Below are 19,658 nucleotides of genomic sequence, written 5' to 3' on the forward strand. Positions count from 1 at the left end.
AATTAAGGAATCAAATGGCTGTAACTGATCTAGATGGAAAATGCAATGATAAGAAGCAGCCGATGCATCGTCGCTTAGTCGTCTAATTAGAGACTGCTCCTATGAAATCTAATACTGCATTCAGTCAGTTCATCATGTTGTACTGTACTGCTAGGTACGATGGTTCTCTCTTTGATTCCTTTGTCATTGGGGACATTATGGTTCATAATAAGTTCACTGGCATCCATATTATGGATTTCCATCCTTTGGCAGGCCTGGCTTCCATCTCTCTTCAATTAGAGACCTCTTTTAAAAAGTTCAGCAGCAAAGAAAAAGAGAAAAGGAAAAAGGAAAGGAAAGAACAGAAAGGAAAAGAGAGAAAAGGAAAAAGAAAAGAAAAACTGCATCAGAAAGACACAGAAGAAAAAGTTGAAAGCTGCTTCACAGTCTTGCTGCTAAATATCAGTGCAGTCATTTTTTTCTTAATTAAACACTAAGTTTCTTTGCCATTATTATCCTGTTTATTTTCCCTTTTTTTTTTTTAATCGTGCATGATGGGAAAGCCCATGATGCTTTAGTCAGACCTTGGCCTCCAGCATTTCCAAAAAAAGTTTGTGCATTGGGACTTTGCCTTCCAGTTTGATGTTGTAGAAATGCTGCACAGCCTTGGTGGAGGTTTGCCTCAGAAGTGGGAGAGTCATCAACATCTTGCCAGCGCGACGCGGATCTTCCATGTGCTGTCCAGCCTCGTAATCCTGCAGAGCCTCATGTAAGACATCCTGAAGTTTCTGCACTGCCTCAACATCCTCTATGTGCATTGAGTCTGCAAAACAAAGGAGCAACAGGAGTCTTCAGTTTCGTGTACCAGAAAGTCAGGTAACTCCGTAGCTGCACCACACGTTAACAGGTACTGTACTCTCTTACAAAGAAGAAAGATAATTACCCACTTATTTCTATATTGACCTTCAGGAAAATATCTGGATCCCCTGTGGAATTACAAATGCATAATTAACTCTTGGGGAAGTAATCTTTCTCCTCATCCTCCTCAAACTAGTAAAATGGTTGCCCTAGCTGCTCCATAAACCATTTCTTGCAGCAACTGCTTCAAAGAAATGATAGCACCAGAGGATAAAGGCTGTACGAATTGAAGTCCACATTTTATTGGAGACACAAGAATCATTCCCCTATTATGGAAAAGCTTGGTAAAATGCTGTGGCAAACTCCAAGGTTGTGGAATCGCAAGCGATGGCCCTCACCCCCTGGCGAGTGACATACATGTCTACATAAAAAACACAGGATTAGCACCACTTCACTGACACAAGGGAAAAGGGGGTTTGATGTGATTTCCCAACAGGTTTAGCAAAAGTTTTTCTCCCTCACATTCAAATAGGATCCAATACAGTTTTCAGCTTGCGGTGGGCAACACTTAGCATGTTCCTGAACAGCTTTTGCTCTGTAAAGCTAACACTTCATACTAGGTGTATCCCTACTGTCCCACCCCCCAGAGGATGGTTTGTATTGTTATTGCAGCTTTTTTGCATTTTTTTTTAATCACTTAAAGCAAGCGCCTTGTTTTGTACCTTTCCAGGTGAGATGTTTTGGTGGTATAAGTATTGAGTGACAAGCCTAGACAAATGTACACGAGGAACTAAATTAAACTGCTACCTGACCTGGAAAGGTTAAAGCAACAGAAGTATGAAGTAGAAAGAAAAGATCCTACTGAAATAACTGTAAAACCCTAAACAGCAGAAATATAAGGAAGGAAGATGTCCCTGAGAACCCACAGTTACTGCACCATGCTGAGATGACTTCAGATGAGCAGCCCTAACTCTGTGACTTTCAGGTAATCATAACTGTTGAAGAAAAGACCCATGTGGTCCAAAGCGAGGTGCATGCAATTAAGGAAGAACAGTCGTAAGTGAAATAGGCCACGAAGCCCTTCCTATCAGCTACCAAAATTTGGACAGCCCACAGACTCCAGAGCCCACAGATCCCAGTGCTCCATAAAGCACCATATCAAAATATTTATCATGAATACTAATTTCATGCAGAGGCCTGGTTTGCCATTAACTGATGCACAAGCTATACGTAACTGCTGCCAGGGGTTAAAGTCCTAGGGATCAGTGACACAGTACAGGCTAAACTCATGGTGAGACTGGGAGAGTAAATCCATGGCATTATTAGAGCATATCTTTAAAAATTCCATTTAATACGACTCTTCCTTTGCATCTTAATTTTTTGTTTCAGAATAAAGCTCCTGTTCTCCAACAGAATAATGACCGAGAAGCTAGACAGCGAAGAAACCACTCCTATCGTCGTTTCCCACTCCTGTATTAAGCAGTACCATGCACTGAATCACTATTTTGATAGGACCTCATGTTTTACCCTGTTGATGAGAACAGAATCACAGAATCCAAATTTTGCAACCCCTGCTTCAAATATCTAAATTACATTCTAAGAGTTAAGATATATCCAGTTTCATTTCTTAATAATTTGCAAATAACTATTTCCTCAGATAATTTGGGCAGGCTCTCTTTTTCAAGTATAAACATATAAAAACAAAACACAAACCAGTAAGTAACAGGTTAACCAAAATGCTCCAGCTTCTATTCTCAAAACAAATGTGCAAATTGAAAAGAAAAAAAAGTTACAGCCCTTGCTCTAAAACAGACACTTAATTATATACAAGTTTGGATCATTTAACACGTTTTATTGATTCTGATGACAGTTTATCTGTTAATTACACATAATGGAGTCCTATGGGAATTTTACATGTTTAATAATTCTGAGTCTTAGCGAATGCATGCTCTAAGAAGCATGCAGTTAGACATACGCTGCAGGGGGATGTGATACTGCGCATCAAGATGCACTGTGCTGAAAGCAGAGAAACTCAAAAATACATCCTTTGGGGAGAAAGAAGCCTACAGCTTTAAAAAAGGCAGATAGGGAAACATTACCTGTAGCAAAATTTAGCTCCAATTAATGTGAGCCCATTCCCCAAGTCCAGACATTTTTTATTTTTCTAGTTTTTTTCTAGTAGTGACATTTCTACTAAATAATTCTGCATCAATAAGAGAAAACCCCTGAATTCTGTATCCTACAGACAGAATGTTATCAATACAGACACGTTAACACGCACACAAACTTAGCTGATGTCTTAAGCACAGGGTCCAATCACTGGGCTTCATTAGGAATGCAAACTCCAAATAAATTGTCTTAATTGCTCCCTGATTCTTTACCAAGTCCTTGGATATTCACAAGCACATTATAGAACATAGACATGCTGTGCTGCTCCAAATAATTTTCCATAAACCATGCACAGTTTGTGCAGAAACTACACACCTTTGCCTTCTCTCCCCCCTCCCTCCCCAGAGGCAGGGCCATCTTTAGGGTGCTTTAGAAGCCAGATAGGAGCATTTTAGTGGCAATGAAATTCTTAGCTGGTCAAGACTGTCCTCAAGCCATTTTTTTACACCATATTGCATTAAGAGACAGGTCTTTCCGGAGAAAGTGACTATAAATGTTTAGTTTTACCCTTTATAAAATTGGTCTGATTCTTCCTAGGTGGCTAAGTACTTGCAACTGCTACCAAGTCTGAGTTTGCAAATGTATGGATGGAGTCTGGACTAACACATTTTTCTTGCAGAGATGGAACTCCACTGGGAGCTTTAGCTCAGTGGGTTGGATAGCAATGTGGCCTGAGACTTTAGAAATATATATGCTTTCTACATTTCTTACAGAGAAACTGAGGGAGGAGAGAAAAGAGGAGGAGAACACACCCTGCAAAACTAAGTGTGGAAGGTGAATCAAAATCTGTCCTAAGATGCAGCTGGCACACTCCAGGCTCTGCAACTCTTCCACTGTGTGGACAACATCTAACAACAGGGATCTTACCCTCTCCTTCCAGCAGTGRTTGTGCAGCATCCCAGTGGTAAAACCAGCAACTGCTTACATGGAAATGTAGTAGTAGTAAAGCATTTAACATATTTGCTGCTGTCTTTGAAATCAATTTAGCAGCTAGGAAGAATGTGACCAGCCAGCTCTCCACAGGCCAAATGCAAGTACTCTACTGACAAACAGTGGTTCGTGGACCAAAGTTTCGAAACCTTCGCCTTAGGAAACAGATTTTAGAACGTTACAGGAAATGAGGTAAGAAAAAAAAGCAGAGAGAGAGACACTCACAAACAGTGATTAAGACTTCAAACTATTCTTTTAAGATTGTGATTTAGCTTGAAAGATTTAAAAATGATTTAATCAAATTACTATGATAATTTAACTTTCCATTTACAGAAAAGATTCAAACTCATTTCAGCTTTACCCATTCTAGGGTCTGCTAATGTTTAAATGCAAACTCACTAAATCTGTGCTATTTAATTAGACCATGATTCAGCTGGCAGACTGCTCAGGAAAATATTAATCTCTACAAAGATCCTTCTTCAAGTTTTAGCCTTGCAGTTTGGACTTCCACTTTATTCCTGATATTAAACAGATGTAGATCTTAATCCCTCAGGCGTTTGCCTTTGAAAATAAGGAAAATGGTTGAAAATGCTGAACTAGCCAAGGGGAAAAGAAGACAAAAAACTAAAAGAAAAGAGGAATATTTTCAGTAACTACAGACTGGCAGATGTAGAAGTGAATTCAGAGCAGGTTAACTTATTGCTGATAAGCCCAATCCACACCAGTAAGAGATGGCAATGTCAAAAAGAACCTCTATAATTTAAGGGAACACCAAGTCTGTGTGACAATTCAGTAGTAAAGAAATAATTCCACAGACAATATGAAATTGAGTCATAAGTTAAGTTCAAAGAATTTGAATGTTCTTCCTATACTAGGAAAAATCTAAAAATGAGTTGTTTTTTTTTAATGCCTTTTTAGACAATATGGATAATTTACAATTACAATACACACAAGTAATATCCCGAGGAAATCTACACTCAGATGTAAGCCCTTAGGCATTTTAAAACCATTGCCTATATTAAGGATGAACTTAAATAGAGTCATTTGAAAATGTCATTTGAAAACAAGCAGGATTTGATCTTAAATGGCCTGCAAAAAAGGAGCCCCGGTGGGTGAAATTGAAGAGCTCAACAGACAAACACAGAACTAGTAGATGCAGTTCCCTGCTGAAAGCATGGGAGTTCAGTGCAGAAGTGGGAAAAGAAGTTGATCAGTGTTGCAATGGGAGAAGGTTAGATCAGCAAATTAGGACATAAACTCACTGATCTCCACTTTGAGAACCTCATCTTACCCTTGCAAATGCTTTGTTTCACCATCACAGCATGGGACAGTAGGATCAGGCCTCTCTGGATCAGCTCCATAGAAAGCTGATTGATTGTTTCATTGTGCAGAAACGAGAGAAAACTAGACTTCTCATCTGAGAAGAAAAACCACAAGATCCAGATGCAAACTCTGATTACAACATACCTTGTTTAAAATTCAAGCTTTATCTCAAGTACGGAAAACAAACATCTGGCCACCCAGGAGTGATTTAGAGCATACCACAAAGGGTGAAAACTAGCTGGAGTTTGGAAAGCAGCTGAAACGAGGACAAGGTGATCTCTCCAAATACTGCTCTGAGGAAAGTTGAAGGCTGGTATGTTTGTACTGCTTGGGTACATAATATCACTAAGAAGAAAGCAGAGGAAACCCAGGGGTCTCAAATGAAGTATTTTTCATGTCAGCAAATTCAGGCAGCGTAAAGCAAGAAATTATTACAGTGAATCAAGCAGCAGGGAGTATGCAGCAGTGAGCACTCACATTAAGATGCTGATAAAGCACACCAGAGAGGCAAATATCAACAAGCAGGGCAAAGTACTTGAACGACAGCAATCACTGTGACATTTTTGATTCTGTATAGCTGAGTAGTTCACAAATTAAAAATGGATAAATCAGTTTAGGAAGTTATAATCCTATATATCCTTGAAAAACTGAATGAGATGAAGAATAAGAACGGTAAACAAATGGGTTTTGCTTTACCTAAAGGCAACAGAATCCTAATCTCAAATAATTATGTCTCAAATAAGAGGAATTCATTATCTAGTTGGTGTTGGCATGCCAAAAAACCCACAAAAATCACTACAGTGTTTATTCATGGGTGAATTGTTCTCAGAATTATAGAATTCCTGCCTGTTTTGCCTGAAATATATGACAAATTTACATGGGGAAACTCGCATTTTTGCAAATTGCTTGCCCATATTGTTTTTATATCTCATTTTTATGAAAATTTATGTCTAATTTTTATGAAAAACACAACACAGTGACAACATTTTGGAAAATACAGTGCTTAAGATAGAAGCAAACCATGGAAATCCTCTAAAACCACTCAAGCTAAGTTCTTGGTTCCTCTGTCCAGCAATGCCCATCCTTTTCCAGTCTAGAATTGTAATTGCCTCACATATTTACTTTGGTCACCCCTATTTAAGATCAACAACCATATATCATTTTGATAATCTATTTGTGTATCTTTCCTGAACAGAACTATTTGCTGGAGTCTGCACGGTTGGGCTGGAGACAAGTGCATAGACAAACACAATATTTTCCTGTGAAAAAGAGTACGGCAAAAACGGTTTGAAATCTGGATTATTCCACTGGAAACAGACAGTTCAATTGTAATATATGTTGAAAATTATGGACAAATAATTTAAGAATTCCTTGTCCTTAGTGGTTATGGGCAGTGGCACCTAAAAATGTAAAACAGAGGCTTCTAAAACTGATACAAGGGCTTAGTCTGGATTACACTGGTTCAGCCAATTTTTAAGGAGAGACATGAAAACTGAAGCCTCAAAACAGTATCTAAAACATAGTAGGACTAAGATGCAATAAGAAAAGAAATGAATTCACAGAACACACCTGTTTATTTCAGGAGGTGATTGGATTAACCATGTACTGAAAACACAGTATATATAGGCATAAGGTAAGTTAAAACACAGTAAACCACCTTTTCTGGTTCCTGAAATGGCTTACTTTCCACTAGGATGAGTGCAATGAATAAAGAAATATTCCAGCAATGCAGAACAAATTGTGTAATATGCAATTTGTTCAAATGCCTACTGAGTAAGGCTACTGAAACTCTGGAAAGGGGAAATTGCATGACAGAGATAAGATACCAGATAAAAGAAAATGTTGAATGAATGTTTCAAAGTCCCTTTTATCCGCTACAAGATTCAAATAATTGCCGTAATAACCAGTGAGGGCCCCTGTTTTACTGCTGTGGAAAAGCAGGGTGAGTAACAGTGAACACTAGCAATTGCGTTGGTGACACAGCAGCGCGCACAGCTGCTTCCCCTGCAGGCGCCTGGCTCGCAGGGCCGCCCCAGCAGCGAGGGGCCTGGGCGCCTCTCCTCCTGGCTGCCACAGGCTCGGCCTCGCCTCTTCGCTTCTGTGAGTCTCCAGCTGCTAGCACGTCAAATGGGGATAATACCTACCTATCTCATACTAAGTGAGGAATATCTCAAAGTTATTTGGGCACTAGACCAACTAACAGAGGAAAAATAATTAAACCTAGCAAATGGTAGCAGAGTTATTTATCTTCTCTAAGAATTGTGGGTGCCATCTATTTGATTATACGAAAACGGAATCTGAGGAAGAAACTGTGTTCATGCAACAGGAAACACTGATTACACCAGCAATTTCCTTTTTCTTTACATTTTTTCTATGCCATACCACTCTATAGAGGATGATATGAACAGAGTTAACACACCTTGCTATTTATATTTGGCAAAATAAACAGTAGTAACATACCAGTGACACACCCACACGTATATGTATATCTATCTATCTATTTATATATACACCTATTCATGACAGATATGTTTTAATCATGAATTCTGACACTAACAAGATACAGAAGGATGACTAAATAAAACTAACAAATTGGCATTATTAGAAACTAAATAATCTTTTGCAACATATGATAAACCACAGTCTATATAGGGAATAAAGCTGATATATGTCCTGTGGAATAAGCAATCTATAGGGTTCTACCAATTAATTTCTACTCTGAAAATATTATTTAACAATAACATCCTAGTGCTCTGAGTACATTTTTTTGGTGGCTGGAAAGCTATCAAAGTTGTAGGTAAGAAAGAACTACATTTTTTGCAAGGATAGATGATTGTGAAACTTTACTGGCATCAGTGTTGATCTGCGTTTCATTATGTTATGAAGCACAAGGTGCTCCTTCGTGCTCACTCCTTTGGTACTGAAAGCATTTTTTTTTAAGAGACAATTAATAAGAGAGACCAGAAATCATGATGGGGAACAGAGGTACTTTTCCGCTTCAAGTAGTATGGGCTAGGCAGCCAGTATTAAGGCGTAATGTTAAATTTTTAGCAGTACAGGCAGCTATGCTTTTAAGTGCTTAGCATCCACATTTGGTTCAAATTTTTCAAGATCCCAGCAGCCTATTAGGCAGAGACAAACAGATCAGATTTTCAAATGTGCTAATGTATTTTGACACTCCTGTTATTTATTTTAGTTCTTAGATGGGAACTGAGCTTTCCTCAAAAAGCTGGTCTCAGTTATGACTTCTGAGCTCTTTTGCAACATTTGGCCTGAAGGCACAATGCAGTCCTTACTGATTAGGCAATTTCAAAAACTGCTCACCTGCATCTTCCTGTTTAGTATTACCTAATCAATACATGAGAGCATTTTCTAATGCAAAGGAGATGAGCAGGTCATCTTTTATGTGTCGGAGWGCGTGCGTGAGAATGTGCGCACGTGTGTACGCTTGCACATATTGTGTAAATATTTCACCTTCCCGTCCACACGAGGAAGTAATTGGTACATGCATGTTTTGGAAACCATTCAGTGTTGATTTTCTGCGTGGGTAAACAAAGTGCTCATTGGTGCCAGACTGCTTCATTTGGGCAGTGCAAGGCGGAGCGCAGGGCATCTGCAYCCAGCAGCTTCAAGGTACTTGTTTGCTTTCGTGGATAGAAGCAAAAGAAAGAAGGGAGGAACTAGTGACATTGACAGGCCAAGGACTAGACTGTGGCTAGAGGGACTTCTCTGGTGTTCGAGCATAAAGTGTATTAATTACTACTGAATCAATTCAGATGTTTAAAACTGACCAGATAAATCCCACATTAAGCACTAGAAATTAAACATAACTGTTGAGAAATCATGTCTGTATAATCTCTGAAGTACACAGGACTGAAATGTCTATACAACATTTGTCCTCTCATATATATATGTGAACTCTCCAGACGCTGTATGCACTCCATTTGAAATCATCTGACTATAAATAAGGTTGATACTTTTTGCATTTCTGAAAATTTCTAGATGCAGAGTGGCATTGGCAAACACTGAAAAGGGAACATTTGATAACAGCTGTCTGAGAATTTCCCTGAAAAATGGCACCTCCTCCCCACCTTTTGGAAATCAAATGGCAGAATTATCTCAGCTTTTGTACTAATGGATTCTGTAGGCTGAAAGCAAAGTTAATAGTTGGGGTATTTTAATGTTCATGATACTAAAATGTGTTGGCCAAAGCAAAGCTTGTGGTATTTATTTAAGCAAAATAAAGCCAATATTAAGACAACCCACAATTTCTTTTTCTGCTCCTATGTACCAGAAAATGCTCCTATATACCAGCAGAAAATAACAGGACACTGTATCATAAATCACTAACAGAGGTACAGTGCCATAAGACCACTTTCATCTGCTATTTACACTAGAGTTAGCCTGGGAATCTTATTAGACAGCATGGATCTGGCAGAAATGTCTGAAATGCGCAAGAATTTCTCTTTATACTTCATTCTCTCCACAGCTATAAAACAAGTTGATTTATTTTAAACTGGAAAAATAAATACTGGAATAACATTAGAAGTTTTTGAAGAAAGTAGATATAGCAACAAAATATATTTAAACATGAATTGCAAACTTATTATTTTTATAATGGCATTTTACTTCATTTTTCTGCTATAGCTGAATTTACACTAATCAAGTTCATAGTTATGTAAAAATAAATTATCTTCTGGTTTTGTCTATGAAAAGAGCTGTACTGTAATTTTAGCAGCATTTGTAAATTGAAACACTAGGGGTCTGATATGCTATAATGGCCTGTAATTCTGCAGGTGCTATTTTACACCTACATGTTAGCGTAGTTACTGGTAGAGGTCTGATATCTGCTGCCTGTACAACCTGAAACTGAAATGTTTAATGTCAGCAGTCAAAACGTACTGTTGAAAAAGAAGTCAAATAGGTGTTAAACAGCTGGTCTGCTTTTTTAACTCTTCCTTGCAATAGTTTCATTTTAAAACAGCAGTTTTATTTCTGTTCAGATGACAGAAGGAAATATTTTCACTTAGATGTGCCCTGATTTTTAGTATGCTGAATTATATTTACCTATCTCTGACATTAACCTGGTTGTAATTCCCAGTGAAGTTAATGAAGCTACAGATGATTTTGACATACTCTACATAGAACGTATGACTAAACTTTTTGGCAGCAATATCTCTTATTATTGCTTAAATACTGCACATCTGGGGAGGGGGGGGAGGTGTTAGTGTTATCTAACACCTTAACCTTACATTCCAGCCCCTTATCCTTTTCACTGAATAAGCTGTAGAAATATTTCTAATTCAGAGTCTTTGAATTACAGATTAAAAAAACAAATACAAGAACTTTTCAGTTTAGACTCCTACTTCCAGATAACTTTCTTGTTCTGCTCATTGAGCATGAACAATCTTGAGAAAAACCCTTCTTGTAGCCGCAAAGTGTTCCGAAGTGTATATTTAGATTGGTCAAAAATAAATAATCCTCCCCCAAAAAGGTGATTTTGATCTTTGAGGGGCATTTCAGCAATTTTTTTAATTCTGTAAATAAAAAATATTCTAAAACTAAGGATAGATTTAGTGGGGTGGAGAGTATTTTACAAAAAAACTAATAGCATTTTGGCTTTGCATGTTTTTGAATTATATTTCCAATTAAAAATGCAGAGTGCTAAATCACATTACAAAGACAAATAGGAAAGTACAACTTCACTGTTGAAAACAATTTCCCTCCTATCAGTCTGAGGATTCATGCATCAATATTGTAGATGAACTGTTAATTACAAAATCAATTAAAAAATTATTTCTAAAAACAGTCACGCGTCCTAGCTCTCAGGGGGGCAATTTGGGCAGAAGGTCTCATCTCACTAGGACCGCGCCAAATCACAAGTCGTCATCCACAAGTAAGCAAAAGCAATCTGGTTTTTCATTTTTCAGCGCGGCTGAGCCCAGCCTGAGATTGATCGTCACATATGGCCCCAGAAAACAAACTGTCAATACCTTGAATGCTGCAGAATTTGAACAAATAGCCGTCCGCCCATTCAAGCCACTCATTGCATCCCATTTAACAGATTTTATTGACAGTTTCCTTCTTGTAATTAAAGGGAAAACTACTGGCCAGCAACCAAGATAAAGTTCAAAGATAGGGTCAAAACAAAAGCAGATGGAGGGGCACGGTGTGACTGTCAATGGAACATAGCATCAGAGCATGTTATTGACACACAGGTATCTAATGATCGGCACGTCATTAAAGAGGGATCTATTGTGAACTTTATGCAAATGCTAAAAGGGACTTAAGACCACAATAAAGCATTAAGGAGACACAAAAGGAAAAACAACAAAGCACAAACGATTTTTACTTATCAGACACTATTCACCACTTCAGCACTTTTAAATTCAAATGCAGAAAAAAAATTTCTTTCTGAGATTTTTAACCCCTGCTGCACAGGTAATAATTTTTGGAGAAGTCTTACCATAAAAGCAGAGGATCATAAAAGCAGAAGTATTACCATAAGAGCAGAGGTAAGGTGTGGCCCTCGTGCGATTAACTAAGAATTTCCTCCTTACACCCATATCCTAAATTCACCCTAACACATAAATCAGTAGCTGTATTTAAAGAGAACATATACAGCACATACTTGTGCAGCCATCCTTTCTGTTCATTTTAACTGCAATGATTAGACTTGTCTGGATTATGGAATGGATTTAGGAGAACAACATCTATATTCATTTGAAAGGATCTCTGCCTGTAAAATACTCTCCAAATCATCCAGTGCATTATTCTGTGCTCCCTCAGGAACMTACTCCACAATTACTTAGAACCAGAAGGCTCTTCTTCAGTTTGAACCGCTTTGTTTGTTGCCTTTTAGACTAAGAGGCACTGTAACCTAAGGCATGATTAGCAATTTCGTATTCTAAAACCATGTTTAAAACAAGCGTGCAGAAGGTATTAGAGAGAGAAAAAAAAGTGACGTGAAAAATGTAGCAACCATCGTGCCACTCTGCCAACCTGAATTAGCAAGTGCTATAGCTTTGAGGGTGACAAACTCTTCTTTCTCCAGCTTCATGCTCTTGTATTTCTTCACCAGCTGCAGTATGGCATTGTTGAGGTCAAGAAGGCCTGCTAGTTTGGACTGGTCTTCATCCATAATATAATCTTCAGCATATACAAGCTCATCCTCAAAAGAAAGTGACCGGTATACAACACCCAGAATCAAAATCTCCATCCAAGCACTCTGCAGAAGGCTCATCTGGTCTGCTAGAGACAAAGTGGAGAATCCTGCASAGGAAAAAAAAATGAAGGAAAATATTAAGCAGGTTTAAATTTGTCTTAAATTTTCTCCTCTTTCTACTTTTATATATACCGTGATACAACATGTATGTACTCTCTTATTCTTCCTTCTGCTTCTGTGCCTCCCCTCCTCACCCTACTACAGGAAAGTCAATAATATAAAATCAAAGCTTTTCTAAGCAACACCAAAAGTTATGAACAAGTATGGACTGTAGGCTCTTTCTGTTGGAATCATTAATTTGGGGGGGGGGTATTACAGTCACAGTCTGGGGTTTGTATGATGTCTTCTTAGTTCTGAACTATTCATTCTTAGTTCTAAAACCTGATACTGTGAGGCTCTGTTCATTGTTATCCTAAACCAAAGAGGATAACTGGGGGAGAGGGGGAGCTTTTTTAAAAGGGAAGATTGGATACTTTAATAGAATTAGGGTGATTATCACAACGAGGCAAATTGTCTTTGAACTTTAACCTCAGTGGAAAGGGAAGTAACACCTACCCTCTTCAGAAAAGATGCTAATTACTCCTGTAATGCCTCCTGCCTCTCCTGCACTTGTTGAAATAACAGGATGGCACATTAATGTGCCAAGTGAATAGCAGTCACACTATCATTTTTGTGACTGCAAGTGAAAATTTAATAAATGTCTCTTAATGAATTTAAGTTTTGCTTTCTTTTTTTTTTCCCCTGCTTGCTGTGCTGATAGGATCGCTAAGGGCAAACATCTTTATTGCCTTACCTTTTCAGGCTCTTGTTTACAGTACCTCTTAATTTATTATATCAAACTGCTAATATCCCAACCACATTAGGAGCTACAGAACAACATGGGAGAGGATGTGATTTCCTGGCCTGTTGGTGAAATGCAGTAGTTTGCCAGTTGGCACCGTCAACCACAAGTACTTAATAAAATCATCAAAGGGGATTAGTCAAGCTTTTCTTAAGGGGTCTTAAGACATGTCTGAGGCTTTCATTTAGTTGTTTATGGAGCTGCTTACATGTTCTTTGACATGGTTCCTGCTGTAAGAACATTCCTTTTGTTGTTCAATTACACTTAAATGCATTTTTCTGCTTTGAAAGTCAAGAGTTACAATCAAGTAGGAATATATCAACTAGCAAATGTACAAGGCATCTACTCCAGACAAGATTTTCTCTGTAAGCACTAAGCAACAAAACTAATACAATAAAAAAACACATCCAAACCACCAGGCATCCATAAAAAATGAAATATAAAACTGGCTGCATGCTTCCTCTCCCTCTCTTTCTTTTTCCCTTTCTTATTTGTTTTCATTTTCTCATACTGTCTTTTGTGTCTTGTGATAGAACTGTAGCTCTCTGCCTTCAAAAAAAACCGTCAAAAACTGAGCCAACAACAACACGAAACCCTTGAAGAGGTGACAATGGAAAATAACACATCTGTGATTAAAATAAATAGGAGGGAAATGGAGAAGAAATAATCATTTGAAAGATTATAAGGAGCATTTCATGATTTCAATTAGCTTCAACATTTCTGTTCCTTCCCCATCTTTCAAGACCAGTTTTTCTGCAGCAGCAGATGGACAGAGAACGTAGCCTGCAGCACCGTCCTGTGACAGCCCTATTCTCCCTCCCAGACACTGCTGTTAGTAAATAGATTTACACATTCTCCAATCTCCACACATCTTTCTGCCGAATAATTAAAAGCAGGATGATTAGTTTATTGAATGGAAGGAGGAACTTTTTTATTGAGGTCCATCCACGATTTTATCAGGGCCAGCACTTTTACGGTTGTCATGAGGGTGCAGGCATCCAATTTTTCTTATCTGCCTGATTAATACAAACGCTGTTTCAGGACGCATTAATTAACAGATACAAATCTACGTTCTCATGGAAGGATCAATACAGAGAAGAAAAGAGGCATCAATGTGAATTTAGTGCTGATGATGGAGAAGGCACTCTATTGACATTTACGTGCATAGAAACTTTAAAGTTGCAGTGGAACCCTTTTGTCCCTGTGATTTACAAATTAACAATTTTTCAGCTATAGCAATGTTTCACACACTTTTGAGGAATTTAATTAAGCAAAAAGCAATAAAATCAGTTTTGATTAAAAAAGTTTAACCTGCAATTTCTCTCTATTCTATTTTTTTCTGAAAATYCCCAACTTTCTTTTTTTTATTTACTTATCTACTTTATTACTATTTTTCTTTACAAATAACGCTGTGTTTCAGTAACATTTATTGCATGCCAGAGTCAAAGAAAATCACATATGCTTTGTGTGGGGGGAAAATGGGATTTTGCTGATAATCTATTGTACTCCAATTTGAAGAATCTGTGTTCTGGTGCAGTAAATACACTAATTGTTTTTATATGAAACGTAAAAAAATCAATAGAAAATTTTTACATTATAGAAAAACTGGCAAGTATAAACCACAGTGTTCTGCTGTCCACTAATAAATGAAATAAACATGATTATTCTCTCCTGGATAGAAGGATCTTTCTCTTGAAAGCCGGCTGGGTCAAAGCATGTTTTAACTTTTAAAGGTGTCCCTCATGGGAACGTAAAGCTGCATCCTGTTGTAATTAACCTGTTTTTGTTTTGTTTTGCTTTTCCAGAAAATGTGAAAGCATCCAGCATGTCTCTTGAGCAACACCAAAGCCCTTTTAATAGCCATTCAGCAAATCACAGTAAAAGCAACAGATTATACGGGCGTATGTATTTACATACGGAGATTTCTTTTTAAGTGTTTTGAGCATGTTATCCTTATCTCATGCCAAACTCTGTTCTGATTCTGGGATCGTTAGTTATACGAACCCCCTAGACCAACCGTGTTCTGTGACAAGTGGATATTTTCTATTTTAAAATGGAACTATTTGAGAAAAAGTCACAAAACCATACGTAAACACATTTCCAGCTATGTGGGCCAGCGCCAGCCTCCCAAGTCGCAACTCCAAGCGCTTTTCAAGCAGCGCTGAGAGGCTGCGTGACGGTGTGCGTTTGCGTTTGAACTTTGCCATGCGTTGTGTGGCTCCTTAATCCTTGCAGGCTGACAGGTCATAGTTTTAAATGTACAGCGGCATAATGGATTTTTAAAATACAATGTTGTGTACCTTCTTCCCCCTTAGCATGTACCATTTTGTACACACTGGTGACAACTTTGATCTCTTTTCCTCTCCCTCCCCAAGTCAGTGCCATTTAATGTATCTCAGGCATTTGCTAACAGAATGACTCTGTACCTTGACCTGCAGTTAAATAGCATGTTTATCTGCAATACAGTGCACTCCAAATAAACCAGATGACAGTCTGGAACGACGTCATTTGGAAGGATTGAAAGGCTTCTCAAGAGTCAGGTACCCCTGAGGTAATAAGCTTGAAGGAAGCATGTTTTGTGCCAACCCTCCTGCCATCTTCTGCTAGACGCTTGTGTGCTTGACAGTGATGCCATGGGCACTTGTCAAGATTTTTTTTCTTTTTGCCTAGCAAACTGATGCACTTTGCAGTCAACTTACAAAAAAGGCTAAGCATTTGAAAGTGTGAAGGGCAAAAAATATCTGACGGCTAGTCTTCAAAAATACACTTTCATTTCAGAAAGCATAAATGTTTATTTCCTGAGCTGAGTGTTGACAGAAATAGGCTGCAGTGCAGGCATACGAATTTAACCCCTGGTAGGCATTCCTTTCAGTGCGGGTTTTATGGGGCTGAATGCAAGCGTTGTAAATCTACAGGGTGTCTCGTAATATCAGTTAACAATGGCATTGATTTGCTGGTTAAAGATTTTCTTCCTTCCTTTTTTTCTTTCTTTCTCCTCCTTTCAGGGGCTGTAGTGTTTCTTTGGCTAAAAATAGATACTTTTCCACAAACAGCATATCACACTCAAATTGTAATTATGCCGTAATGACTCACTGAGATCACTGAGTGTGGATTGAGAAAAGGTTGATTGAACAACTGAACATATGCTTGATTTTTTCCTTTCACATACCAGTAAACCCAAAGCTCCAAGGAAGCAGAAATAAATAGGTAAAAAGGCCTTAGCATTTTTATTATATGAACAATCAACAGCGAGCTAAACCACCCAATCTGCAGCATTCAGCATTCTCAGCCAGCTACACGCACAGTTAGCAGTCTCTTAGATGGGGCTATTTAAACCACAGATCTTTTCAAATAGCAGCACATACACCACTTGCTCTCTATTTCACATTGCACACAGCTCCATGCTAAGCAGGGTAAATCTTTTATATTCCTGAAGACCCTTTCCTCTACTTCATTAAGATGGACTTCATGGACACTAACTCACTAGGGGCTACAGTGAAGCAGCTGCAGATGGTCAAGTGCCAAAGCAAGATCTGTAGCTTACACAGAGCACTCTGAGAACTATTTGACAAAAAAAGCTAGTGGCTGGAGTTATCCCTGCTATTATTTGCAGCCTTAAACTGAATGTGATGCCTAAATCAGATTACCCGGACTTGAATCCTAGCTAATTTCACTTTGCAGTGAATGAACTTTATGCCTCTCTATTATGTATTTAGACATCAGACAATTTGATCAAACCAGCTATCAAAATAACTGGCAAATCTGGGAGTTGCTGGAGTTTTCTGATAATCAGCTCCCATTTATTTCACCAGTTGTTTTTGCAATTGCTGGTTTTACGAGCAAAATATTCCTCTTGCTTATCCTGGTTTGTACTTGATATCTTCATTTACATTTTTTATAATCAAAGCTGTGCTCAAAAATGACATGTTCACTAGTGTGTTGCAGATTCAATGTATTTACACAGTTGAAATATCAGAGTAGGATTTTTAAATTATTTACACTTAATTTTGATAGATTAACTTCCTTCTAAATGTTTTATGGGTACTGATGTTTCCAGTGCAACTTTCTTATTTCAAAATGATGTATATTCACCACTGTCTGAAAGAACAAACTGATATTTTAAACATTTTTTTAACTTTTCTTTCAGCCCAGAATACTTTATTTAGCGAGTGTGCAGCCTGATAGTGAAACGATAAAAAATGGGCCAAATGCTTATGCTGACTGCACAGAAGGGAATGTGAAGAAGCTCCACATCATTTTAAAAGCAGCATCCGGTCCAGCGTGCTCTCAGAATTACAGCTGTTAGACTGCTGTCCTCTCCCTTCCTGGCATGCACTCAGCACTTGCCCTGATTCATCCTGCAACTTCAGCCGGCTTCCAGGGATGTAAACAAAGGCCAGTGAAATTTCAGCAGTGAAATTTCAGCTAGGGGTACATACTGATTTCTAGACACGATCAGAATATTTGGTGAAGGAAACCTTCGTAGCACTGACTTCCACTTACAGCTATTCTCTTTCTTCTGCAAAAATTCAAGGAAGAGCATGACATGAATCAATTTTTTTAGGGTACATCTAAGGCTGACTGTCCCACATAGATCTAAACTAAGATATTCTTTTCATTATATTAATCCCAGACAAAATGGATTTAATTGCATTTAAAACCACTTTGTATTATAAAAATATATATCAAGACCCACAAACATTTCAGCTGTTATGGAAACTATTGAACAGGAGGACAGTGCTCTATCTAATCACCAAACATATTTTACAGATTATGGATGAAATCTGGTTCTTGGTGGGAGCTGAAACAGAAATGGATACACCTCATTCTGCCAGTTTTTTCAGTTTTGCTTTCTTTCATACCCGTTTGCTCATGGACACCTCCAGGACGGCCCCTGGTCAAAGACTAGTAATTGCATGGGATGCCACAGGAAGGTGAAATCTAATCACAGCTGAAGATTTCCAGGTGAGAGGTGTCAAATCATGAAACAAAAAGCACAAATACTTGCCCAAACTTGTAAATCACAGATCAAGTACCAAACCATGGACTAAAACAGGCTAAAAATATAGCCAAAAGCTGCTTAGTTTGTACTGTTTGCTGGATTCAGCTTCCAAGCTATTTAGAATTGACGTACCATAAATAAAAATTAGGATTAGGAACTAGTTCAAGCCACAACTTTTACAAAGCGCCAAGTAAAATTACCACCTTGCCCAAGCGATGCTTTGCTACGGCATGTCCTTCTGCTCCTAAAGCAGAGCACTGCAAGAAGCACTGGGATTCAGTTCTGACAACGCTGTCTGTCTCATCACACGGGCCAGGAGCTACGCTCCCTGCGCTAAGAGTTTGGACTGCCATCTGTCAGCTGTACGCACGCAGGAGTGAGGAGATCAGATTTCATCCACAGAGGTGCCCAGGAGTTACTCTGACTCCAGCACAAAAGGCACAGTGCATCCAGAGAGCTCTGGGATGCCTCTGGCCAACTCTGCGCACTTCCTTGTTTTTTATTTAAATATGTTTATATTTCTATCCCTGGCTGTCAAAGTTCTTATAAATATTTTTTATATTTTACAACATGAAGAATTGCGGATGTTAAGCACTTTTTGACTAACACCTACCAGTAGGGTAGGAAATGCCACACGGAGCACTAAGAAACCTGAGGCTTTTATCACAGCGCTACTTTCATCTCCCTGAAACACCAGCAGATAGATGGCATGACAATAAAAATGCATTCCCTCTGCATGTCCCTCGCAATCCATTAAGAACAATGGAGTCTCACTAAGCAAATATTCGCTTGTCAGAAGTATTTGCAACACTGGATTCATTCAGCAAGACTAAGCAAGTGAGGTTCGCAGCAATCTAAAAGCAGCAAATTAGACATTGACAAACAGTGAAGATGCTGCTTGTCTAGCGTGACCTTTCACTCAGGCTATACACAAAGGTGCTAATGTAATTTAAATGCCAGTTAGAAGTATTTCAGTTTTGTCTTTTACCCTGTACCAAAGCTTGCATGATAACCATAAACAGGAACAATTTAAGCTTGTCATTTCTTCACGAGGTAAAATGCATAGTAACTTACTATAGTTCAAACTGATTTCAGTACTTATATCAGCTCTATACGCCTCTAACCAACCAAATATTTTTAGGCAGCTACTTTTAAATTTCTTCCTATTTTTACTTAAAAGCCCAGGTTCTTGTGAGCTTTTTCTTTAGAAATAGCAATGGAAAGGAGCTGGAAAATGTCACAGAGTAAGCATGTCTCTCTGACTTCACACAACCACTTTCAGTGGCTAACACTCTGCAGTGAAACGTTAAAGACGAAAAACTGGTGAATCC

At 38.3% G+C, this 19,658-nt stretch overlaps 1 protein-coding gene across 3 annotated transcripts in view; it reads right to left on the minus strand.

The window, feature by feature from the left end:
- Positions 1 to 522: 522 nt before the first annotated feature.
- Positions 523 to 19,658, minus strand: part of ESRRG (estrogen related receptor gamma) — a 129,457-nt gene continuing 110,321 nt past the window's right edge. For 2 of the 3 annotated variants that reach the window (XM_026088836.1, XM_026088834.1), the window contains 2 exons: positions 12,262 to 12,531; positions 558 to 802 (listed from right to left, as the gene is read on the minus strand). In XM_026088836.1, coding sequence (XP_025944621.1) covers positions 558 to 802; positions 12,262 to 12,531 — 515 coding nt within the window. Of the gene's footprint in view, positions 803 to 12,261; positions 12,532 to 19,658 lie in introns of all 3 variants that reach the window. The other variant, XM_026088835.1, reaches the window with a different exon arrangement.

The sequence above is a fragment of the Apteryx rowi genome, unplaced genomic scaffold, assembly GCF_003343035.1.
Source record: "Apteryx rowi isolate R43461 unplaced genomic scaffold, aptRow1 scaffold_79, whole genome shotgun sequence".
Taxonomy (NCBI): Eukaryota; Metazoa; Chordata; class Aves; order Apterygiformes; family Apterygidae; genus Apteryx; species Apteryx rowi.